The following is a 27687-nucleotide window of genomic DNA, read 5'->3' as shown; positions in this document are numbered from 1 at the left end:
CGTCTTTTTTCCCTCTGTGTTTAAGTAATATTATAATTTTTTTAAACATTCAGTGAGTTAATATTTTTGCCTAATAAGATATTCATATGTATTTATGTACAATAAATAAATAAATAAATAATACACAATATGTATAATAAATAAATTTTTTTTATCTTGTCTGTATGTATATTTGCATGTAAGTATGTATGTATGTTTTTTAAATTTTTATATTCTATATAGAAAGATGAATGGGAAAATATTAAATAAACATAAAGAGGCTTCTCTATAATAAATACATATAAATACGTTTATACATATGTATGTATAAATATAAGTTTTATTTATTTATTCATTCATTTATATAAATAATTTGTATGCAAGTATGTTTATATATATATATTTACATTTATTCCTACATAAACACCTCATATATTTTTCAACATGTCTTTATTTATTTAATTTTTTTCTATTTTTCATTTTTAACTATATTATTCTTTAAAATTACTAAGATGTGATATTAAGGCATAAATATTTACTCTTATAGCGTGGAAAATGGTTTTAAGGTTAATTTTGTAGATGAAATTCCTAAATAAATTTCTAAACTGGCAAAAACTCGGTAATGTCTTGTAGTTACATAAGAGCTTACTTTTCAATGACTACTACATACCGTCTGCATTACTATTAAGTGTTCTTATAACCAATTTATGAGCCTAGGTTCGTATTATGTTTGGCAACTTGTTTTGTGCATAAAACAAAACATCTTTTTAAATCCCTATTTGTAAGTATTTATTTAAGTAGTTATTTGTATACGAGTGTGGTACTTACTTCCAATGTTATAAGCGTGTTAAAATAATGACTTATAATCTATTCAGCTAAATCTGATTTTTTAGCTTCCTACTTCATTACTTTTCAATATATGTATATAAAGCTTGTAAAGCCCCAAACATATATGAAAGTTTTTACCCAACCCAAATAAGTACTCCAAATGTAATGTATATAGATCTGCATATAAGATCTTGTTAAGAAATTGAAAAACACTAAAATTTACAAAGTTTAAAAATACGTAAATCGGTTCATAATTGAGCCTGTCTTCATTCCGCCCTCTTTCGGAAAATTAATTTTAATATGCGATAGTATCAATATGATGCTATAAATTCTTCAGAGTTCAGTCCATAATTATTTATAGTCTGCATGGAAGATACTTTTTCGCAAATAATGCTGATACATCTGATTACAATAAAGATATATTAATATGAGGCTTAAGAGTAATGATTACATAAAGCAATTCAATACATGGTCAACTATAATTACTTGTAATGTGTAATTGTGCAATAACCAATTACATTTATTTGTAATTGAAGTGTTGCCAATTACAATTACTTACGATGTTCCCACAAAAATTGGACCTCCGCTCTGGAACGACCTGATTCTGAATCGGCCAAAGTTTTGTCAACTCAGAAACAGCTGTTTTTCCCCATGGAGGAACATCCAGTCACAGCCAATCTGTTACAACAACAACAATTACTTACGTATATAAAGAAGAAAACACTTTTGCAAGTAATTTTATTTACTTGTAATTCTTCAATTACAAGTAATTGGCAAAACTTGAATGTAATTATAATTGAAAATGGAATCATTATCCCCTTCCCCCAAGCTCAAAAACCTTAAATATATATGAACTTATTAAATGCGATGCGCTTTATTGTCCCTAAATGTGATTTCAATACTCCTCAAATATTCGGACAAAATATTTCAGGCATTTATGTAACATTAGTTTCACATGTTTAAAGGTTATGAACAAATATTACTCTTCAATAGAGGTTTTCATTAAAAACGATGCATTTTGTTTTCAATTAAAATATTTGCCGCCAAAAGCGCTGTACTCAATTTTCATGATTGAAAATCAGTCGAAATACCGCCAATGTCCGTCTTACGACCATACGAACATGGTTTAATCAGAACTTTGATAATAATTTAAGAACATTTGAATCAAGTATCTTTCTATGATTACATGTCATAGTGTCAAATTTTGAAAGAATTGGGAATCGAATTTTAATATATTTTCTAAAGACTCCAGGTATTTTCGTGATTTAAATCTTTAATAATTCTTTTGCTTTATTTTTGTCAAAGTTAATTGTGGAAGGGAACAATTTATGAATGAAAAAATTTCTTTAAAATCTAATTGAATTTGAAATATATATAAATACACTTATTTCGCACACCCTTATAGTTAACACCCGCACTGTTAAGCCAAATATGTATGTATTTATATAGTTTTGTTTGCAAAGATTATGCATATTAATCAAAAGATATTGTACTCACATACATGCTATATATTTATACATATTTCTACCTAAATAATTTACAATTATTTATAACATTTCTTTGGGTTTAAACAACAAAATAAACTTTGTGTACATTTTCAATAGAATAGAAAATTTTTATGAATTAAAGAAAGAATGAAATAAAAAATCAACAAGTTTTTGGGCAGAGTGTAATTGAAATTAATTTTTATCTTTGTAAATCATCCATCAGTGGTTGTGGCAAAGAAAATTCACCCTCCACCTTCTCCCAATCATGAACTAGATGAAATTAAGAAAAAAAAAAAACGAAAGGAAACGAAAGAGGTGTAAAAATTTATATAAAATACATCAATTAATAAAAATGAACATTTCATTCATACAACTAAAAATTTGGGAATATTGTTGGCGGTAAACGACGATGACGATCATGCTAATGCGGATGCTTTTGCGAATCAGCTTAACTGCTGCTGATGTTGCACCCACTGTGCAAGAATCCACACGATACCCAAACAATTTTTGAAAAAAATATATAATTCTTTTATTTTTTCTATTTTTTTAGACAATTTTTCAAACATTTTAACAGTTTGTTGTTTGTTCTTTTACACGTGTTATTTAGTTGTTGCCATGTTGGGAATAAATTAATTTTTATTTTTATATTTTCATGCGAAATTATTAATTGCGGAAATATTTACATAATTTTGTGTTCATGTGTTTTCTTTTCACAATTTGAGGCTTATTGTTATGCGTTTTTCTGTGTTTATCAACAATCAACGGAAATTTAAATTAGAAATCCATTAAAGAGCTATTGAAATTATAAATTACACAGTGAAAATGTCTAATTTTCTTTAGTGTACCCTGAGTATAAGTTAATTTTGTACATCAAAAATAAGAATTTTTACTAGTTATGAGACTAGCAAGAGAGACATATACAAGTCTATAGAATAGACTGTCGAATATTCAATAGGCTAGTCTGTAGACTTGTCAATAGATTAGTCCATAGACTTGTCATTAAATTAGTCAACAGAGTAGTCAATCGACGCATAGAGACTACTATGTAAATGAACAGAATGCATAGAACGAGATCTGCTTTGAATATCTCAAACGCTATTTCAGTAGATTTATTAGATGGACTCATGCAGAAGGGTCAAACTGATAAGGATTTCTTTCAATGAGTTAACTAGACAACTTATAACCCGAAATAGTCTGATTTGCTGGTACTAAATAACTGGACACTGTGTGCTAGACAGACTTGACAGTCGGTTTGGGTTAACCTTCAATGAATTTTGTCTCGGTTGGAAGAACAGGCATAAAGAGAAATAGTTTTTCCAGCTTCTCTGGGAATGACCTACCCTGTCTGTCAAGAATAATGGATTTCTGGGCAAATACATTATTTTCAATCTTAGTTAATTATGTCCCAGCTACAGTCTGGATCTAATATCACATTAATATACACAAAGATACATCTGACGAGCAGTGTGGTCTTGCCAAAAAGTAGCCCTTACTATGCGTAATAATAAGTCCTGAGTGTAGTGAATCGATTAGTGTATATAATAGTGAATCCACTGGTCCATATATTACTCAAACGGCTAGTCAATAGAATAATCAATCGGCTAGTCAATAGAAGAGTCCATAGAATAGTGCATAAATTAGTGAATAAACTAGTTTATAGATTAGTCCATAGAATAGTCAATAGACTTGCCTATCGACTGGTCCATATTATAGTTGATCGAATAATCCTTAGGGTCCACAGAGGTCCACACGCCTGATACCAAATTGACACCAAACTGTTTATAATTTTTCAATAACATCCATTGTCAAAGTATATATGTACATAAGTACGACAACACTATGTAATGTTGACAACGTTGCGTTGTCAATTCGTTGTCGAAATCTAAATTTTATACACATCCATTGTCTAAATGTTAACAAACGTGGTAAACAATCCGTTGCCAATATTGAGCTTACCACGTTTGTTAACATTTAGACAACGGATGTGTATAAAATTTAGATTTCGACAAAGAATTGTAGCAATGTTGACAACGTTGCGTTTCTTTTTCCCATTGTGTAGTCAATTGTCTAGTTTATAGACAAGTCAAGAGATTGGTCTCAAGAATAATCAATAATCTAGCCCATAGTCTTGTTAAAAGACTAGTCAAAAACCTAGTCCATAGAATATTTAACTAGTCAATAGTCTTGTCAATAACATAGTCCATAGATTAGTTAGAATATTGACTAATAGCGTTGTCCATTGACGAAGCAATGGACTTGTACGAGCCAATTGACTATTGCTTAGACTTGTTTACTCTTAGTTAATAGATAAAAAAACGAAAAGTAATTCGGTAGTTTTAGGCCCATCCGGCTATCGTTTAACCGATGCGATAAAATATCAAGACATTGAGAAATGGGGGTTAATCCATAAAAAGTATGCTTTTTGAATACTCTTTCAAAATTTAAATTTTCCATACCAATACTATCAATATTATAATTATATATCAATATTTATTATATTTTCATTATATTATCAAGATCTCAAAAAAAATGTTCACTAACTTTCTCTTTTATATTACATTTTCCCACAGATGCTCGAAGCTGTGTTACCTGCGATAAAGTGTTAGCCGAACTCGAAAAAATCGACGATGACACCGATTCATTTGGTGTTGATTTTGTTAAAATCAACGATAAACGTCTAGCTAAACAATACGGCATTAAGAATTTCCCAGCACTTACATATTTCAGGTAAAAATTTTTAACACAATCACAACAAACCGAAATTTTTCGAACGACTACAAATTTGTTAAAAAACCTTCAACAGGGAAAAGGAACCAATTATCTATGATGGTGATCTTATGGATGAAGAAGGTGTTTTAGATTTCTTAACATCATTGGAGGCCATGGACTTGCCCGATCGTATTGAGGAAGTTAATGCTAAAATCTTATTAAAAATCATTGAAGATACCGATTTCGTGGCAGTATTGTTCTGTAAGTACTATTATCATTAAAAAATTTTAAAATTTTTTTCATTTGTTTTTCTTTATAAAAAAATGTGTAATTACAAAATTTAAATTTCAAAACAGTTAAGCAAAGAAAGTAAAGGATTCTTTTTCTCGAAAAATAATTTATGCGCAGTTGCAGTTTTTTTTAAATAAATAATTTAGCCAGCATATTTAAGTAGTTTAGAAATGTGACTAAAACTTTAATTTATTGCTATTAGTTTAGTTATTAAATGAGTGTAATATTTGCATATAAACGCAACAAATACCCAAATATTCAACATTATTTACAGACGTTTTTTTCAAACATTTAGCCAAACTAACCAATTTAGTTTTGTGACTAACTTTTTAAACTTAATTTTCACAAAAAAACACAAAGAAACTCAACAAATTTCTTTATAAGTAATCTGCCGATCTATGTGTATGAAGAACTAAAAGACATAGAATTTGTAAAATATTTAATGAAAATTTTGAATTTATTTTTCAAAAACCAAATCATAACAAACGAAAATAAACAAAAACAATTGTTTGTACGCATTGGTAACAGGTCCTGATCATGCCACCTGCCCACCCAGAATCATGGGTAAGTTTAGTAGAAACCTGTTACGAAAAAAAATAAGTTTTTACCCAAATTCTCCCTTCTAAACGTAAAATTTGTTAGTTTGACCCTTTTGTTTTATTTACATAGAGATTTAGTTTGGAATCTTTTAAATTCCCTTAAATTATTAAAAATTAAATCCCCCTCTCTTTCATTCTCACACACACTTTCTCTCTCTGTCGCACGCACGTTGACTGTTGTATATAGTAAAACTCAAACTTTATTTGTAACAATAAATGTGTGTTAAACCCTCAATTAACTAGTCATTTGCTAATTACTTCCTTTACCCTCCAAAACATTCCCCACTTCCTACCCTCAAACCTTAACTTTTTCATTACGTGTAAATATTCATATGCATTAAAACATTTTAACAAGATTCGAAAGACCGAAAGACAAAAACAGCTAAAAAAGAACAATTCAACAAAATTTTATAAATATTTTTTTTATTTTGAAAAAATTACACAAAAGTGAAATAAATTTCTACATTGTATTTGTTGGACTTTTGTCTGCGAAACAAACTAATTTCTAGTATGTGTGAACATAAAAAAATCTCTAAAAATTTTCTAAAAAATGGTCTTTTTAGTAATGTCTCAAGTTTTGACCCAATGATGTTTTTTTGTTAAATTTTTTTTTGAACAAATGTGAATGTAGTAAAACATGTACTTTATTAAAATAAAAACAATTTATACAATAAAAACAAAAACATTTTTACACTAAATTATTTTTAGAATTTAACATAGCAACAATAAAAACATACTTCATACATGTTGAATTGGTTACAGTATGTGGCACGTGCTATTAGTACGTAGATGCGAAATCGTAAGACGAACTTGTGTTTGCATTTTATGCAAAATTAGTTTTTCTTATATTTTCAAATAAGAGTGATCCCTACTGATCATTCTACTATTTTTATAAATTTTCATGCAGAAAAGATGTCTGGTCAAAAATATGATTGATCATATGACCGAGCCAAGATATTGTAGATTTCAGATTTTTTGTTTTAAAATAGAATTTTGCTCAAAAATATAGAACGTTTATCCATATCAAAGTCTTATTTATACGAATTAAAACTTTGTTATTTATTATTAAAAAAAATTAAAAAAATAAATGGTAATCATAGATCGATCCCCAAAAAGTAGTTAAATATGTATAAAGTTCTAATGGATTCAATCTGGAAAGAGAAGAACTCATTGTTATTTAGACATTGTTAAATGGATGTACACAGCTATACTCAGAGGGAAAAAAAATATACACGCCTGTTACCAAATTGACACCAAACTGTTTATAATTTTTCAATACTATCCGTTGTCAAAGTATACATACGTACAACACTAAGTAATGGTGATAACATTGCAACAATTCGTTGTCGAAATCTAAATTTTATACACATCCGTTGTCTAAATGTTAACAAACGTGGTAAGCTCACTATTGACAAACAATCCCTTGTCAATAGTGAGCTTACCACGTTTGTTAACATTTAGACAACAGATGTGTATAAAATTTAGATTTCGACAACTAATTGTTGCATAGTTTTGTCGTACGTATGTATATACTTTGACAACGGATGTTATTGAAAAATTATAAACTCTTTGGTACCAGGCGTGTATATTTCCTTTTCCCTCTGTGTAGATATAGATTCTGTTCATACATAAGGGTCTTTAGTATATTATATATACCAACTATATAAAGTTCAGAGATCAGAATGCATTGGAATAATAGGTGCACGACATTGATATTGGTCTTCCTAACAACTGTAGTGTTTTTTCAGGCAGAAAGATATGTGACCTCAATATGGGATATATAGGAATTTTTGTCGAGAACCAGGCCTGGCAATGTAAGAAAGATTTGTTGCCTTTCTGACATTATCCTACTTTTGGTCCCTGCGCTTAGGGATTACTATATATGTAAATGAACAGAACTATCAAATTACATATCCAAATATCGACGTTCCAAAATAAATGGTAATTGTGACGCAATCTGTTTTGTTAAATTTATTAATTACTTTAGATTTTTTAAAAGATAAAATATAAAAGTACAGATGTGTCTAAAATTACTATTACAAAAAGCCTCCCAGACAAATTGTTTTGGAAAAAAATATTTTGAAATATGTATTTCAAACTAAAATAAATTGAAGACATTAAATTGATAAAAATGTAAGAGAAAAAAGAAACAAACTTGGACGTCATAGAAATTCTTTGAAATATGGTAACACACAGAGTCAACGTAATACTTTTTTGGGGGGTGCTAATAACGTGGCTTATTACTGTTTAAGTATTTGTTGTACTACAGACAGCAAAATAGACAGACAGACAGACGTACCATTAAAATCAAAATGAAACGACATGCCAATCTTTATTTTCAGATTTTTTTTCATATTATATTTTCATGTTGGTTACACGCAGTAGTCCATGGGAAATTTAGACAACAACAAATAAACATATATTTACTTTAGTACAGATACTTTGGCTAGATACACACATACATATTTACTTATTTTTGTATGTATGAATTTAATCTTTCGACGACACTCGCCCAAAATTTAAATAACAGCAACTACAATAAGTTATTGAAAGGAAATAACAACAAAATATAGACTGGGCTCTTAGCCAGATTTTAGTTTAGAATTTACTCACTCACTTGTTCAGATACAACATTTTTTTTACTCTTCTTCTCTACATAAAATTTATTTATTTATTTTTATTATTATTTGTTCACTTGCTGCTGTTTTTTTTTTTCTTTCCTTTGTGGTTTGTTCATTTTAATGGACGTACATAAATATCCAATTTTTGTCCCTGTGTACAATTTTCAAAACATTCTCAAAACAACAGCAACAACCATTTATGAAAACAACGAGAAAAAAAATTGAAAGTAGCAATTTTTGTGTTTTTGCAGCCGTTGCGTCAATATTTGCAAAAGTACAGAGACAAATAAAAAAAAAAATTTCAAATTTTATTTTATCTTTACAATAATTTAAAAAATGAACAAAAAAACAACAACAACTAAAAACTAAATAAATGTATGTATTAACAAATTGTTTAGTTTTCAAATTAAAATTAGAAAATGAAGACATACATTTGTTACATTTCGAGAGCAAAAATCAACGAGACAGATTTGAGGAACAAAAAAAAAATACATAAATTGCAAAAAATTTAAACAAAAAATATTAAAGAAAGTTCATTAGTATTGTACTAAGTAAAATAAATAAATTTGTAATTGAATGCAAATTTATATGTGTAAATATGTCACAGATGTTTGCTGTATGTCGTTTGTTTTTTTTTTTTTAATAAAAATAAATCTGGCGCCCCCATAGTGGCTGAATACACATAGCAAAGCAACAACAAAAACTTTTAAGGCTGATTAAACGAATCCGTGAACACAATTTTCTATAATTAATAAATAGATTTTTTTCCAAGAATTGTTTTTCATATTTTATGACTTTTTTAATTTAATTTATTTTTAATATGTTTTTTTCTAGATTTTTTCTATTATCTTTATAAAGACTATAAGAATTTTTAGAAATATAGTCCACACTGTATTATAGACTAAAGTCCAGACTGAAGTTCAGAATATAATATATTCTATCGTTCAGAATATAATCTATACTGTAGTCCAGACTAAAGTCTATATAAACTATAATAGAGACAATAGTCTGCAATATTCAGATTGTAGATTGGACTGTAATATCGAATAGTATAGTATAGTAGTATCGACTATGATCTGAACTGTAGGTTCGATTATAGTATAGACCATGGCAGGCTATAGTCTTGAATATAGTATAGACTATAGTCTTGATTATGGTATATACTATAAAATAAATTGCAGTTTTGACTATAGTATCGGCTATGGTTCAGATATACTATAGTCTGAACAATAGTGTACACTATAGTCTGAACTATAGTATAGACTATAATCTATACCATAGTCAAGACTATAATCTATACTATAGTCAAGACTATAATCTGTACTATAGTCTAGACTACAATCTGTAATATAGTCAATACTATAGTCTATAAAATAGTCAAGACTATAGTCCATACTATAGCAAAGACTATAGTCTATACTATAGTCAAGACTATAGTCTATACCATAGTCAAGACTACAGTCTATACTAAAGTCAAGACTATAGTCTATACTATAGTCAATACTATAGTCTATACTATTGTCTATACCATAGTCAAGACTATAATCTATACTATAGTCAAGACTATAATCTGTACTATAGTAAAGTCTATACTATAGTCTATACTATAGTCAAGATTACAATCTATACTATAGTCAAGACAATAGTATATACTATAATCAGAAATACAGTCTATCCTATAGTCAGGACAACAGTCTATACAGTCTTGACTATAGTCTATACTATAGTCAAGACTACTGTCTATACCATAGTCAAGACCACAGTCTATACTACAGTCAAGACTATTGTCCATACTATAGACAAGGCTATAGTTAAAACTATAGTCAATACCATAGTCAAGACTAGAGACAATACAATAGTCAATACTATAGTCAAGCTTATAGTCTTTTATAGTCAAGACTATAGTCTTCTACAGTCAAGACTATAATCAATACTATAGTCAAGACTATAATCAATACTATAGTCAATACTATAGTCAAGACTATAGTCTATACTATAGTCAAGACTATAGTTTATACTATAGTCAAGACTATAGTCTATACTATAGTCAAGACTATAGTCTATATTATAGTCAAGACTATAGTCAATACTACAGTCAAGACTATAGTCTAGACAGTCCAGACTATAGTCTGGACTATGACTATAGTATAGACTATAGTCTGCAATATAGTCTACACTATAGTCTGCAATATAGTCTACACTATAGTCTGGACTATAGTCTACACTATAATCTGGACTATACTCTACACTATAATCTGGACTATAGTCTACACTATAGTCTAGACTATAGTCTACACTATAGTCTAGACTATAGTCTACACTATAGTCTAGACTATAGTCTGCACTATAGTCTGCACTGTAGTCTGGACTATAGTCTGCACTATAGTCTGGACTATAGACTACACTATAGTCTGGACTATAGTCTGCACTATAATCTGGACTATAATCTGCACTGTAGTCTACACTATAATCTAGACTTTAGTCTTCCATTCACTTCCATTCAGAAACTTTCTATATAACACACATACATATGTTAGCCACCTAACACGTGACTAATTCTTCAAGAATTCTTGTAGCGCCTAACACTTTATTCTATTAGAAAAAGCACATCATTTTCAACAACCCTATATATTTTCAAAATTGTTTTTCAATAAATCTTAAAAGAAAAAAACATTTGCTCATAGTCATTTAATTTTATTTTAATACACTCACTGCATTAAATATTACAAAATAAAGAAACTTTCTGAATTCTTAACAATCATGTTCACAGGTGTAATAAAAATTATTCAACGTCTAGCTGGTACTTTGATCGGTGTATTATTTGACTTCTTTTATGGCCTTTCAATTCAATTATTTTCACAAATCCATTGAAAATCAATAAATCTTGTTTTCTTTAGGATTTTGTAATAAAAACAGCTTGACTATAAAAATTCTTTTATCAGCAGAACAAACAAAAAAATAGCTTAAATTTAAGCTAACTAAAAAAATAAATAAAAACAAATTAAGAGAATTTTGTTTTTAAATAAAAACAAAATTAAATGTTTTTGAAAATCCCAAAATAACAACAAAAACGACAACAGCAGCATCCATGGGATTTTTACTAAACAAATGATATATGAAAATGATGTTATTGTGGTTGAGATTTTTTGTTGTTATTATTGTTATATGTATATGTAAAATTCATGCCACCTACAATTGTTGTTAAAAATAGCAAAAAAAGAAAAATAAAATACACAAACACACAGACACATTTCATAGATATTTTAACAAATAAATAGTATCTGAGACAACAACAAACAGGCAGATAAAAAGTATTGTTTAGAATAAATTGTACCAAATGCTAAAACAACTGAATTGCTCACCAACACACAGCTAGCAAAACATACACATTTACACTTTTATACATAAAGACTAGAAAATATAAAAAAAATCAACTGAATGTGGCTAAAATGATTATTTTATTATATATTTTTTTTTTTGTTGATTTTTTTAATGCTTGTATTTTGAAATATTTCAAAAAAAAAGTGTAGAAACAATAAGAATAAATTGTATGAAAAAAAAATGAAAAAGACCCAAGAGGTTTCCAACCATTTTTTTTTTATTCTTCAGTTTTTTATATTGTGAAAACACACAGTTTTTCCAGTGAAGAATAAAGATGAAAGATTAAAGACTTATGTTAGGGCCATTGTTGGGTTGGTTGGTTGGTTGCTTGATGGTTGTTCTTGTTGCAGACAACATGAAACCGAACGTACGTACTGTTTCGAGGATGTTTATTTTAAACATGAATATGGGTCAAGTATATTTTTCATCTTTATTTTTTTTGGCTGATTGTTGGTGTTTTTTTGTTTTTTACTTTTATATTTTGTTTAAAAATAAGCTGTATTACAAAATATTTAAATCAGTTCCAAAGTTTTTTTTTTTAATTTTTGTGAAAATACTTAAATACAAAACAGACATTTGGTTTTTTTATTATGAGGGTGTAATGTGTGAACATTTAATAGATATTAAATTATACAATCAACGACAAAAAAGTTTACACACAAAAGCTTTCAATAGACTTAAGTCTTTTCAAAATTTTTTGTTTTGGCAGTAAATTTGCAAAAAGGAAGTTTTCAGGACTGTCTCAGAATTCCATTCCGAGTTAAAGTGGAATTGTTTGTAGTAAATATCTTGATTAAAGCTTAAAAACATTTTGAAAAGTTGTTGTTTTACTTTTTGTGAAGATTTGAAAATATTGAAATAATTCCACATTCAATGAGAATGGAATCCTGTTACGGACCTGTTTATTAAGAACGTTGCATATAGTTTTTGATATTTCTTTCATAATTTGGCATAGATGGACATTTAATTGTGGAAAGCTATACTCTGATCAAAGTTCTCGTCTCTTTTGACTAAACTGTCAAAAAGACTGGCGGACGGAAATCGGGGGGACGCTGAAGGGTTTTAGGCTTACATTTAACACAAATTTTCTGGTATTATCGGTCGATTTTGTTGACTCTAATCATGATATTGGGTTCATCACTCCCACTCGTTCCTATTTCGATTATATATCTATACATCGGGGTTCTTATACAGAAACCAATAGAACAACAAAGTTAAGTTCAGAAAGTTAATGGAAAATATATTTCTAAAGCGGAAATCCGCACCTAATTATTTGGGCTTGAGAAGCCCTATTTCCAGCAAATAAACAGACTTATATATCTATACAACGGGGTTCTTATACAGGAACCAATAGACCAACAAAGTTAAGTTCAGAAAGTTAATGGAAAATATATTTCTAAAGCAGAAATCCGCACCTAATTATTCCGCATATTTCAAAGATTTTTCAAAATTTTAAACATTTTCAAATGAGTAACCGAGTAACCAATTTAAAAATTAGCTTAGTTTAAATTCTTTAAAAAATCTCTAAAATTGCAATGGTTACTGAATAATCGTTTAGATAATTGTTCTAAAACTTGATTCTTCATAATTTCTATTAAATTTCCGTTTATTTGAAATAATTTTTCCAAGTTTTAAAGATTTTCAAATGAGTACCGAGTAACCAGTATATAAATTTTATGAAAAATTATTTTATGCTAAGTTTAGATTATTCAAAGAATATTTCAAAATTTAAGAAATTTACAAGCGAATAGTTGAGAATGTTGTAATGGTTACTGGGTAATCGTTTAGAAAAATTTATGTAAATTTTCGAACGAATACTTAAAAATTTTATAATGTTTAGATTCTTCAAAGAATCTTTAAAATTCAATTTAACGAATTTTCAAGAATGTTTTAATGGTTACTAGGTAATCATTTGGAAATTTGTTCTAAAAGTATTTCTTCCTTCATAATTTCTACTAAACTTCTGTTTATTTCTAAGAATGTTTCAAAATTTTAAAGATTTTTAAACGAGTATTCGAGTAGTCGTTTCAAAAATTTTATTAAAATTCATTTTAGGATTCATCCTTGGTTCCAACGTGTAGTTTGTTCACAGCCTTTATATATATCTAGAAAGTGGTTAACGCTAAGATTAAGGTATAAATCAAGGAAATAGTATTTCTATCGAAATAACGACCATATCGACCAAAGATATACACAGCCTCTAAAAGCATTATACGCCCGCCAAAATGTATATAACACAAAGACTAATCGTTTAAAAAAAATGTCGTTTTCTATACTTAACATTATGTTGTGTAAAAATTTCCTAATTTAAGGTGAAGGACACAGACAAGACAATTAATCTATTACACTCAAATACATACTTAATGAAAATTTTGGAGGCAAATTTTTTGTCGCCAGCTATATAATTATACAATGAAAATTTACATACGTATGTAAAAGTATGTGTGGGTTGACAATTTAAAATTTCATTTTGCTGGCATTGACACTCATATTTGAAAATGATTTTTTACGTTAGAGATATATATATATGTATGTATATAGAACACATGTGTATGATTGTAATTCGTCACAAAAATATTTTTAAACACGTAATAATTTGATATTTTTTTTACAACAAATCAAGGTTAATATAATTTAAACCAAAAAAAATCAAGAAAAACCTCCAAAAAACTTAAACGGAGGATACAAATTTAGACAAAAAAAAAAAAAATATATAAAAATTGAACAAAAAATAAAAAAATTTCAATGAAGCCAAACTAACAAAGAATTTTCAATAAAGAAAAATATTAAAATTATTAAAAACATATTTCAAGGCTTAGTCACTGACACTAAATCATCCCCCACATTTTCAACGACAACGACATTTCCCCAACAATTTAATGTTACAAAAATATTACTGCACTTTTCTTTTCACAAATTTTTTTTTTTGAGCATTTTATAATAAAATAAATAGAAATATTTTCATTATGATTAAAATGCATTAAATTTTATTAATTTTTATTGTTGCAGACAATAAACATAAAATGACTAATTTATTAAATTGTGACTGTGTCTCTGTGTTTACTGCATTAAGAATAGAATAGATTTATTTTATTTTTATTTTTTGCATTATTGAAAAATATATATATATTTTAACAAATAGAAATCATAAAAGAAAAAAATTATCTACAACAAATTCATTTTACAAATGGCATTTGGCCAAACTACTTGAGATCAACAAACGATAGAAACTGAGACAATAAAATAAAATAAAAAAACCGATAAACGGAAAAATAATGCACCAAATCAGCTCACCAGCCCACTATTTCTACACATACACAAATAAAGAAAAATTCCCCCCAAAATCTCCCATATTTATACAGTTACAAAACAAATGTATTGAATTGTAAAAAAATGTAGTAAAACTTTTAAAAATTCAACAAACAAATAAAAATTATTGCAGTAATAAATTGTAATATTTACTATATAAAAAATATACTAAATACTCGAAAATAAAATTTCTTAAAAAAAAAAACATAAATTTTGTAATATTTATTACCACATTTTATGTAGTATCAAGCTGAGTGGTGAATTTTGAAAATCAGGTGTTTGTAAACTTTACAAATGCTTTTTCTTTAATTTTTGCCTAAAAGCTTTTCACGTGAAACCTACAGCTGTTACAATGAGAGCAGGACAGCTTTTTGGGACATCACTAGCGGAAATGCTCTTCACATTACATTGTGAGAGAGATTATTATATTCACCTCAAAGTGATCAACTTTTATTGAGATTATGATAATTCTTTTGTTTATATTGAGAGTGACAAACAATTGATTAGTTTGTGAATACAAATTTATTTCCTTCTCTTTTGATTTAATTTATTAAGTTATTCAGTAATAATATTGAACTTTTATTAATATTTGTTTGCGGTTGTAAAAGAGATACAGTGGATCTGGATAGACTAGTCAGCAGAACAGTAAACTTGTCCATTGACTAGTTAATGGACTTATCTACTAGTCTAGATCTGAACTAGAACTGAACTAGAACTGAACTAGAACTGAACTAGAACTAGAACTGAACTAGAACTGAACTAGAACTGAACTAGAACTGAACTAGAACTGAACTAGAACTGAACTAGAACTGAACTAGAACTGAACTAGAACTGAACTAGAACTGAACTAGAACTGAACTAGAACTGAACTAGAACTGAACTAGAACTGAACTAGAACTGAACTAGAACTGAACTAGAACTGAACTAGAACTGAACTAGAACTGAACTAGAACTGAACTAGAACTGAACTAGAACTGAACTAGAACTGAACTAGAACTGAACGAACTAGAACTGAACTAGAACTGAACTAGAACTGAACTAGAACTGAACTAGAACTGAACTAGAACTGAACTAGAACTGAACTAGAAACTAGAACTGAACTAGAACTGAACTAGAACTGAACTAGAACTGAACTAGAACTGAACTAGAACTGAACTAGAACTGAACTAGAACTGAACTAGAACTGAACTAGAACTGAACTAGAACTGAACTAGAACTGAACTAGAACTGAACTAGAACTGAACTAGAACTGAACTAGAACTGAACTAGAACTGAACTAGAACTGAACTAGAACTGAACTAGAACTGAACTAGAACTGAACTAGAACTGAACTAGAACTGAACTAGAACTGAACTAGAACTGAACTAGAACTGAACTAGAACTGAACTAGAACTGAACTAGAACTGAACTAGAACTGAACTAGAACTGAACTAGAACTGAACTAGAACTAGAACTGAACTAGAACTGAACTAGAACTGAACTAGAACTGAACTAGAACTGAACTAGAACTGAACTAGAACTGAACTAGAACTGAACTAGAACTGAACTAGAACTGAACTAGAACTGAACTAGAACTGAACTAGAACTGAACTAGAACTGAACTAGAACTGAACTAGAACTGAACTAGAACTGAACTAGAACTGAACTAGAACTGAACTAGAACTGAACTAGAACTGAACTAGAACTGAACTAGAACTGAACTAGAACTGAACTAGAACTGAACTAGAACTGAACTAGAACTGAACTAGAACTGAACTAGAACTGAACTAGAACTGAACTAGAACTGAACTAGAACTGAACTAGAACTGAACTAGAACTGAACTAGAACTGAACTAGAACTGAACTAGAACTGAACTAGAACTGAACTAGAACTGAACTAGAACTGAACTAGAACTGAACTAGAACTGAACTAGAACTGAACTAGAACTGAACTAGAACTGAACTAGAACTGAACTAGAACTGAACTAGAACTGAACTAGAACTGAACTAGAACTGAACTAGAACTGAACTAGAACTGAACTAGAACTGAACTAGAACTGAACTAGAACTGAACTAGAACTGAACTAGAACTGAACTAGAACTGAACTAGAACTGAACTAGAACTGAACTAGAACTGAACTAGAACTGAACTAGAACTGAACTAGAACTGAACTAGAACTGAACTAGAACTGAACTAGAACTGAACTAGAACTGAACTAGAACTGAACTAGAACTGAACTAGAACTGAACTAGAACTGAACTAGAACTGAACTAGAACTGAACTAGAACTGAACTAGAACTGAACTAGACTGAACTAGAACTGAACTAGAACTGAACTAGAACTGAACTAGAACTGAACTAGAACTGAACTAGAACTGAACTAGAACTGAACTAGAACTGAACTAGAACTGAACTAGAACTGAACTAGAACTGAACTAGAACTGAACTAGAACTGAACTAGAACTGAACTAGAACTGAACTAGAACTGAACTAGAACTGAACTAGAACTGAACTAGAACTGAACTAGAACTGAACTAGAACTGAACTAGAACTGAACTAGAACTGAACTAGAACTGAACTAGAACTGAACTAGAACTGAACTAGAACTGAACTAGAACTGAACTAGAACTGAACTAGAACTGAACTAGAACTGAACTAGAACTGAACTAGAACTGAACTAGAACTGAACTAGAACTGAACTAGAACTGAAACTAGAACTGAACTAGAACTGAACTAGAACTGAACTAGAACTGAACTAGAACTGAACTGAACTAGAACTAGAACTGAACTAGAACTGAACTAGAACTGAACTAGAACTGAACTAGAACTGAACTAGAACTGAACTAGAACTGAACTAGAACTGAACTAGAACTGAACTAGAACTGAACTAGAACTGAACTAGAACTGAACTAGAACTGAACTAGAACTGAACTAGAACTGAACTAGAACTGAACTAGAACTGAACTAGAACTGAACTAGAACTGAACTAGAACTGAACTAGAACTGAACTAGAACTGAACTAGAACTGAACTAGAACTGAACTAGAACTGAACTAGAACTGAACTAGAACTGAACTAGAACTGAACTAGAACTGAACTAGAACTGAACTAGAACTGAACTAGAACTGAACTAGAACTGAACTAGAACTGAACTAGAACTGAACTAGAACTGAACCAGAACTGAACTAGAATTATTGACCAGTTCACTGATTAGTTAGTAGACTTATCCATCAAGTAGACAATATACTAATCAATGGACTAGTTAATAACAACAGTCAATAGACTAGTCTTTAGACGAAATAATCTATTGACTGATCAAGAAATTTGTCTGTGGACTAAAGGACGAAAAGTAATTTAGTACCTTCAATCCTAAAAAAGTACCTAAGATTAGTAAAATTAAAAAAAATCTAGGGCCTTACAATCAGTATTAAATATAGTTTAGATTACATAAACCCCTGACTAAAATCCCAAAATAAAATTAATAATATTTTTAAACTTTATTTAAATTTTAAAACTTCCGTGAATCAAATTCCCTTAAAATGTACTCCAACGATGTAAATATTTAAGTGTAAAACGCACGCTGCATGTTGCATTATTGTATTTAATTTAGAACCCAATTATCTGTGTAGTGTATATAATTATAAATGTTTTATCTAATAAATATAAATCTAATTTGAAAATCCTCTAATGTTTCAAATAGCCCGCTTTATCCAAAACGAAAAAACTAAATAAATCTTAATCTATCCCAATTGTTAAATGTTTAAATTACAAATAAAAACAGCTGATAACAATAATTATTAAAATCTTAATTTTTCTACTTCTACGCCGTAATCACTTGACCTAATGTCAAATGCAAATAAAAAAAACTCAACTCGACACAAACAGACAAACCACAATGTCGTAAATGTTCCAAGGCATTGCAAGAATTGGAAAATATTGACGATGAAGCCGATCAATTGGGCATCGGTTTTGTTAAGATCCATGATGAAGCATTAGCGGAAGAATACAATCTGGGCAATTTGCCAGCATTGGTCTACTATAGACATCAGACACCGATCATTTACGAAGGTAATGTGATGATGTTCCTTGCAGACCCCCCTCCTTCATAACATCATACCTACAGTCAGTCATACATTCAAAAGACCCTCATCACGATATCCAATTACAAACAAACGCTTAAATACAACAAAAACGAAATCTATTAAAATTTAAACATTTTAAAATTCAGGTGAATTGTCACGCGAAGAAGATGTATTAGAGTGGTTGGTGCAAAATAAATCCACCGGCGATGAAGATGATGTCATTGAGGACGTTACTCCTAAAACACTGGCCACCCTTATCAGCAACATCGACAATTTGGTAGTTTTGTTTTGTATGTGAACATTTTCTCGGGTCTTCTCGTCATAGAGCAAGACTTTTTTTAAAATCGTTTAAACCATTAATTGTTGTGCTGTTACTTTTTCTGTCTAGATGATCATGGAAATGATGATTCTATGACCGTTTTGGAAGAGCTAGAACAAATTGATGACGACTGCGATAAACATGGCATACAATTCGTAAAAATTGATGATGCCAGGACCGCAGAAGAATTCGGAATCGATTCGGTACGTCTTAAGCTTAATACGCTGCAGTAGTATTTGCCATATGTTGTTACTAATTCAAGCACTTTAATGCAGATTCCGGCTATAGTTTATTTCGAAAAAGAGATCCCCAACATTTATGATGGTGATCTCATGGATGAGGAACAAATATTGCATTGGCTGGTCTCCCAGTTGGAACATGATGAAATCGAAGATGTCACCGATGAAATGCTCGATAAAATGGTTAAAGAGGGTCGTGTTCTAGCTGTACTATTCTGTAATTATTCTCCGTTTACATTTCTCTTAAACTCAGAGACAGAACTCATGTTTTCTTAATTGTATTGCATGTAGACGATAACAATGATGAAAAATCCGAAAAGGTTTTGGAGGAATTGGAAAACATTGACGATGAATGCGATCAATTGGGCATTACATTCGTTAAAATCGATAATCCCGAGGAGGCCTTAGAATATGGCATCAATAAAGTTCCTAAACTCATATACTTTGAAAAAGGCATTCCAACCATTTACGAAGGCAACCTAGAGGATGAACAGAAACTTTTGAAATGGCTAGAAGAACAAACCAGCTCCGATCAAATCGAAGATATCACCGATGAAATGTTAGATTTGATTATAGAAAAAATGGCCCACGTAGCTGTGCTCTTTTGTAAGTTAAAGAAAATAAAATGCGTTTGCTTTCCGAAAAGCCTGGCACTCAAGCGGGAATTAAATTGAAACTTTGTGAAGGTAGTAAATATTTCGAGAACACAAACACCACAGACTGAATAAAGTGTTGTAGTAAGCAGTCATTTCGATGTTGTTCGTGTTGTGCTAGTTGTGAGGTTGTATAGGACGCTGCTTTGCTAATGCTTAAAATCTACTTCAAAACAAATATTAATTTCTATCTTAAAAAACTATTTAATGTTGTAAAATGTTGTCCAAATTAATTTAAAACTAATTTGATTTTCAGAGAGGTTGGGATAAAAGTATAAAAACTACTGGATTAAATGAAATGCTTCAAAAATATAGGTTAGGGCTCTAAGGTCAGGAAAGTCATGTAATAGTCTGTAATTAGGTTTTAGGCAACTATCGAACTTTCAAAGAACCACTGGCAACTGTTTTAATTATATTTAATTTTATAAAATGCAATTTAATAATTACCCAACACATCATTTCACAGACGACAAGGATCAAAAGAAATCCCAAAAGGTTTTGGCTGAATTGGAAAACATTGATGATGAATGTGATCAAAACGATATTGCTTTTGTTAAAATCGATGACGACAATGAAGCCAAAGAATGGGGTATCGATGAAATACCCTCAATAGTTTTATTCGAACGTGGCATTCCTCACGTCTACGAAGGTGATTTAATGAAAGAAGACGAATTATTGGGCTGGTTGGTTCATCAAAAGCGTTATTCGGAAATTCCTGAAGTTACCGATGAAATGAAGGATAAATTGGTTGAAAATACTGAACATTTGGCTGTTATATTCTGTAAGTTTTAACTCATTAATTTTTGGAGGCTCTAACTAATATTGAACTATTTGTCCTTCAGACGACAAGGATGATAAACAAGACATTCGCATTTTGAATGAATTGGAAAATATCGATGATGAATTGGAAAAGGAAGGTATTGTTATTGTACGCATTGATAATGCCGCCGAAGCTAAGGAATACGGTTTGGATCATTTGCCCGCTTTGATCTATTTCGAAAACAAGATCCCTGCCTTGTACGAGGGTGATTTGATGAATGAAGATGAAGTTTTGGAATGGTTGATCTTGCAAAAGAAAACCGCCACCATTGAAGAAGTCACCGATGAAATCCTTACCAATTTGGTTAACGATCATGAATACGTTGTAGTCTTCTTCAGTGGCCCCTGTGAACCAGGCGAGAAATGCGACAAGACTTTGAATGCTTTGGAGACCATCGATGATGAATTGGATGAGACTGGCATTATTTTTGTGACCACCGAAGATACCGGCATTGCCAAGAAACTCAACATTAAATCGTATCCCCAATTGGTGTTCTTTAGAAATCGTGATCCTTTGCATTTCACCGGCGATTTGGAAGACGAAGATGAAGTTCTCTCTTGGATTACCGATGAAGATACTCTAGAAATTCCCGGCAAAATTGAAGATGTCAATGTTAAGATGTTGGACAAGATTTTGGCTGAAAATGAACATGTTGTTGTATTCTTCTGTAAGTTTTGAAAGGGTTGTAACGGAAGGAATTGGTCTAAAGTTTAATTATTTCTTTTAATTACAGATGATGAAGATGACAAGAAATCGTTGAAGATCTTAAATGAATTGGAAAATATCGATGATGAATGCGAAGAAAAGAACATTGATTTTGTCAAGACCTCAGACGATGATGTCGAAAAGGAATACGATTTGCCCGGTTTGCCTGCTTTGGCTTTCTATAGAAACAAATTCAGAACTATTTACACTGGTAAGCGGAAAACTAAGAAATCATTTTAAGTATTTAGATCACTGATCGAATACTCTGTTAACAACTCTTTATATTATGTTTATTTTTCTGTTTTCAGGCGATCTTATGAAGGAAGAAGAAATCTTGGAATGGGTTCTTGAATTGTACGAATCTACTGCTGATGTTATTGAATCTGTCGATCGTAAAACTTTGCAAGTTTTGATCAATGATGTTGAACATTTGGCTGTGTTCTTCTGTAAGTTGACAATTTATATTTCGTGTTATAAACCATTAATAACTTTATGATTCCTTTATAAATACCCGAGATTAAAGCAGTTACTAATCCTTCTTTCTTGAATTTTAACTCTTTTTATTGCAGATGATGACAAATGTGTGTCTTGCCAGGGTATTTTGGAAGAATTGGAAAATATCGATGATGACACCGATAAGCATGGCATTCAATTTGTCAAATCAAATGATGTTAAGTTGGCCCATGAAATTGGCATTTTCGCCTTCCCTGCCTTGGTTTACTACGAAACAGGCGTTCCAATCATGTATGACGGTAAGTTGAATTTCAAATGTTAAATTGTCAAATATAACAAATGGAAAACTAATGGAAATTGTATTCTCTTGGGTGTCATTTCAGGTAATCTCAAAAATGAAAATCGTGTACTGCAGTGGTTAATCAATCAAAAGAGTAAGCTTTTTCAAAACAAAAACTTAATTTTACACCTTGTTAACAACGAAAAAAAAAGAATAATTTACCATTAACCAATTTAACCCATAAACAAAAAAAAAGCTATATGTGAACATTTATCTTGTTAACTAACACTTCTAGCAGCACCAGATATCACATCCTAACGCTAAAGTTGTCATGTAAACAAAATTTTTATTCCTAAAGGGAATTTGTTTTGTTGCTCCCAACTTGGGCAGGGTGTGCTATTGTTTTTGGTGTTTTTTATTCCAAAAAGTGATTTAACTGTTCAAAAAAGGTCTATCCTCTATTTTTCCCCCTTATAAATTGGAATAATTTTAAATAAAATATTTTTTGTAATTACAGTTGAGATTATGAAAAAGTTAATATTTGGAGCTTTAAAAATTTTAAATCATTGTCTACCAAAAATAATGGCATTGATTTCTTGGCTCTAATTTTTATAGCATTTTACAACGAGTGACTTTAAAATTCTACAAGTTAAATTCTACTCTCGAAAAACAAAAACAAAAAAAACGAACGCTCTGCAAATCTTCTGCATTTCTTATTATTATTTACTTATTTCTTCTCAAATCAAAAAGACTGAAACTTTAATTTATATTTGGATAAATTTTTACTTAAAACAAACTTCTCATTAAACGTATCTTTTAGGTATTGATGATTTTTTTATATATATAATTATTTTTTTTTACTTTTATTTAGTTTCTTTATTTGATATTTTTAGAAAGTTATTAGCTTTTCCTTAAACAACCTATTGACGTCTTTGAAAACTTCTGTATTTGAGCACGGTGTTTTATTGTTTCGAAAGTAAGGTCTCTGAGTTAGAATCATGAATTTTATAAAGATAAATCTGTCAAAATTTATAAAGTAAAGTAAATGGTTAATCTTTAATAAGTAAAGTGAAGTTGTACAACATTTCTGTTCTAGACCAACGGGCTTTTTTTCGAAGGGGTCCCGAGAAAAAGCATTAGGATTTCAAACCTAAGAACCAAAGAATCAGAACCGACTTATAAAAGGACTCACTATTAGACTAGACTATAGACTAGACTATAGACTAGACTACAAACTAGACTATATACCAGACTATAGACTAGACTATAGACTAGACTATAGACTAGACTATAGACTAGACAATAGACTAGACTATAGACTGGACTATAGACCGGACTATAGACTAAACTAGACTAGACTAGACTAGACTATAGACTAGACTATAGACTAGACTATAGACTAGACTATAGACTAGACTATAGACTAGACTATAGACTAGACTATAGACTAGACTATAGACTAGACTATAGACTAGACTATAGACTAGACTATAGACTAGACTATAGACTAGACTATAGACTAGACTATAGACTAGACTATAGACTAGACTATAGACTAGACTATAGACTAGACTATAGACTAGACTATAGACTAGACTATAGACTAGACTATAGACTAGACAATAGACTAGACTATAGACTAGACAATAGACTAGACTATAGACTGGACTATAGACTGGACTATAGACTAGACTATAGACTAGACTATAGACTAGACTATAGACTAGACTATAGACTAGACTATAGACTAGACTATAGACTAGACTATAGACTAGACTATAGACTAGACTATAGACTAGACTATAGACTAGACTATAGACTAGACTATAGACTAGACTATAGACTAGACTATAGACTAGACTAGGACTAGACTAGACTAAACTACACTATATACCAGACTATAGACTAGACTATAGACTAGACTATAGACTAGACTATAGACTAGACTATAGACTAGACTATAGACTAGACTATAGACTAGACTATAGACTAGACAATAGACTAGACTATAGACTAGACAATAGACTAGACTATAGACTGGACTATAGACTGGACTATAGACTAGACTATAGACTAGACTATAGACTAGACTATAGACTAGACTATAGACTAGACTATAGACTAGACTATAGACTAGACTATAGACTAGACTATAGACTAGACTATAGACTAGACTATAGACTAGACTATAGACTAGACTATAGACTAGGACTATAGACTAGACTATAGACTAGGCTATAGACTAGACTATAGACTAGACTATAGACTAGACTATAGACTAGACTATAGACTAGACTATAGACTAGACTATAGACTAGACTATAGACTAGACTATAGACTAGACTATAGACTAGACTATAGACTAGACTATAGACTAGACTATAGACTAGACTATAGACTAGACTATAGACTAGACTATAGACTAGACTATAGACTAGACTATAGACTAGACTATAGACTAGACTATAGACTAGACTATAGACTAGACTATAGACTAGACTATAAACCAGACTATAGACTAGACTATATACCAGACTATAGACTAGACTATAGACTAGACTATAGACTAGACTATAGACTAGACAATAGACTAGACTATAGACTGGACTATAGACCGGACTATAGACTAGACTATAGACTAGACTATAGACTAGACTATAGACTAGACTATAGACTAGACTATAGACTAGACTATAGACTAGACTACAAACTACACTATATACCAGACTATAGACTAGACTATAGACTAGACTATGGACTAGACTATAGACTAGACTATAGACTAGACAATAGACTAGACTATAGACTAGACAATAGACTAGACTATAGACTGGACTATAGACTGGACTATAGACTAGACTATAGACTAGACTATAGACTAGACTATAGACTAGACTATAGACTAGACTATAGACTAGACTATAGACTAGACTATAGACTAGACTATAGACTAGACTATAGACTAGACTATAGACTAGACTATAGACTAGACTATAGACTAGACTATAGACTAGACTATAGACTAGACTATAGACTAGACTATAGACTAGACTATAGACTAGACTAGACTATAGATTAGACTATAGACGTCAAATTGACAACAGTGTCCATGACATAAGCTGACAAATCACAAGGTGCTCAGAGATCTAATGAGAGAAAAACAAACGACACTGTGCTCAATTATTTTTATCAATAAAAACTTCCCGCCCCTTCCCCTTATAAATACATATTTTTTTTCTTAAATGCATGAATACAAATATTTTATTAAAATCACACACTATACTTTCAATTTAATGCACTTTTAATTTGTAAAATATTTCTTAAAAATTTATCTAATTTTTTTTCTTAGAAATTACTCAAAACCTTTAATAATCTAAAAAAATATTATTTATAAATTCAGAAAAACATAGCTGACACAATGTTTTGTTTAAAAAAATTAAAAAAAAAAACTTAAAAAATTTATTTAAATTATAATTAATTAATATTGTTTTTTTAACAAAAATTAAATGAAAACTTTGCTTATGACAATTCTTTTTGTTTATAAAATTTATTATTAAAAACAATTATTTTAAATAAAAAAATAAACAAAAATCTGTAACGAAAATAAACATTTTGTAATTTTAGGTATTTTATAGTTTTTTTTTTTTGCTAAAAATATATTTTAAAATTTAATTGAAAATCACACACACTTATTGACTTGTAATGATTGTAAATAACCAAAAAAAAACCAAACAATGGCTATAAATTGATTGTAACAACAAAAATTATTTATTAGTTAATTCTTTACGTTTAAAACCAAAGAAAGAAAAGAAACCAATGTCAGCAACAAAAGCATTTTGTCAGTTATTAGTTTTTGTTTAAATAATTACTTGTTCTATAATATTTTATTCTATTTCTTATGGAATTTTATTATTTAAAATGTTATTTTGCATTATAATTTTTGTTTGACAATTAAGAAACAAAAAAAAAAAGAGAAAGCACGCTTTTTTAATAATATCAAAATAATTAAAAGAATTTTATAAAACACAATTATAAAAACTTTGTAAATGCAGTAAATAAATAATACTTTTGTTTTTTTCTTTATCTATAAAGAAAAAATTTAAATGTTGAAATTAATTTACTAACTTTTTTTCACTGTCTTTTTATAAGGAAATTTAATTTAATTTAATTTTCTAAAAATAAAAAATAAATTGGCTAAAAAAAATAGCAAAAAGTTTTGAAATTGTATGAAATAATTGTTTAAATTAAAATTAAACAATAAATTAAAAATTTAAATATTTTCAACTAAAATGTATGAATCTGACAAAATGTTTTTGTTTAATTTGCCAACAGATGACGAATGTTTCTATGTTGGATTGGGTCAAGAAGGCCGTTCAGCCAAGCGTGGTAACAATAACGCGCCCGATAATTATAAACCATTCCAATGCTGTCCAACAAAATTGGAAAAATCAACTAAAGTTCCTAAAATGACTGCTCAAAGAATCGGACACACAGCTAACAGCGAGGGAGGCAAAAGACAACAAGGCAACTTCCAATTTGGCACCCCCGATTCCACACCCGTCAGCAATGCAAAAAGCTCCACTGCCAGCAAAAGCAAAAGCCAAAAATCAAAAAAACCCGTCCCTAAAGCGGCCAAGAAACCAGTAGTAGTCGACTCTGATGAAGATGATGAGGATGAAGACGACAACGATGATGAAGATGATGACGACAGCACTGAAGAGCCCTTGGTTAAGGTTTCCTATGCCAAACACAAGACCAGCAACAAACCCGCCGCTAAAGCCGAAAAATTACCCACCATTAAGCCCGCCTCAAAATCCGCTACCGCCTCGAAAAAGACTCTTGCTAAAAACGAAGATAAATTGAATGTTAAAACCGGTACGTTTGATTTTGGCAAATTTCTTGTTTGGTAGATATTTTTTTGTTTAGCAGTTGTTGCAAAAAAAAATTTGTTAGT

At 30.0% G+C, this 27687-nt stretch overlaps 1 protein-coding gene across 12 annotated transcripts in view; it reads left to right on the top strand.

The window, feature by feature from the left end:
- LOC119600472 overlaps window positions 1-27687 on the top strand; it is a 49508-nt gene that overhangs the window by 7407 nt on the left and 14414 nt on the right. For 5 of the 12 annotated variants that reach the window (XM_037950715.1, XM_037950720.1, XM_037950718.1 and 2 more), the window contains exons 3-15: window positions 4865-5021; window positions 5098-5264; window positions 5823-5858; window positions 19068-19250; window positions 19411-19554; window positions 19653-19786; window positions 19859-20039; window positions 20114-20428; window positions 20942-21256; window positions 21318-21962; window positions 22029-22211; window positions 22309-22446; window positions 22570-22752. In XM_037950715.1, coding sequence (XP_037806643.1) covers window positions 4865-5021; window positions 5098-5264; window positions 5823-5858; window positions 19068-19250; window positions 19411-19554; window positions 19653-19786; window positions 19859-20039; window positions 20114-20428; window positions 20942-21256; window positions 21318-21962; window positions 22029-22211; window positions 22309-22446; window positions 22570-22752 — 2781 coding nt within the window. Of the gene's footprint in view, window positions 1-4864; window positions 5022-5097; window positions 5265-5822; window positions 5859-19067; window positions 19251-19410; window positions 19555-19652; window positions 19787-19858; window positions 20040-20113; window positions 20429-20941; window positions 21257-21317; window positions 21963-22028; window positions 22212-22308; window positions 22447-22569; window positions 22753-22836; window positions 22888-27065; window positions 27609-27687 lie in introns of all 12 variants that reach the window. The other 7 variants (XM_037950726.1, XM_037950725.1, XM_037950724.1 and 4 more) reach the window with 3 other exon arrangements.

The sequence above is a fragment of the Lucilia sericata genome, unplaced genomic scaffold, assembly GCF_015586225.1.
Source record: "Lucilia sericata isolate MDLA Ls3-8-SP2 unplaced genomic scaffold, ASM1558622v1 Contig000115F_arrow, whole genome shotgun sequence".
In the NCBI taxonomy this organism is placed as follows: domain Eukaryota; kingdom Metazoa; phylum Arthropoda; class Insecta; order Diptera; family Calliphoridae; genus Lucilia; species Lucilia sericata.
Note: the sequence above shows the minus strand (reverse complement) of the source record. Positions and strands in the feature narration are given on the sequence as shown.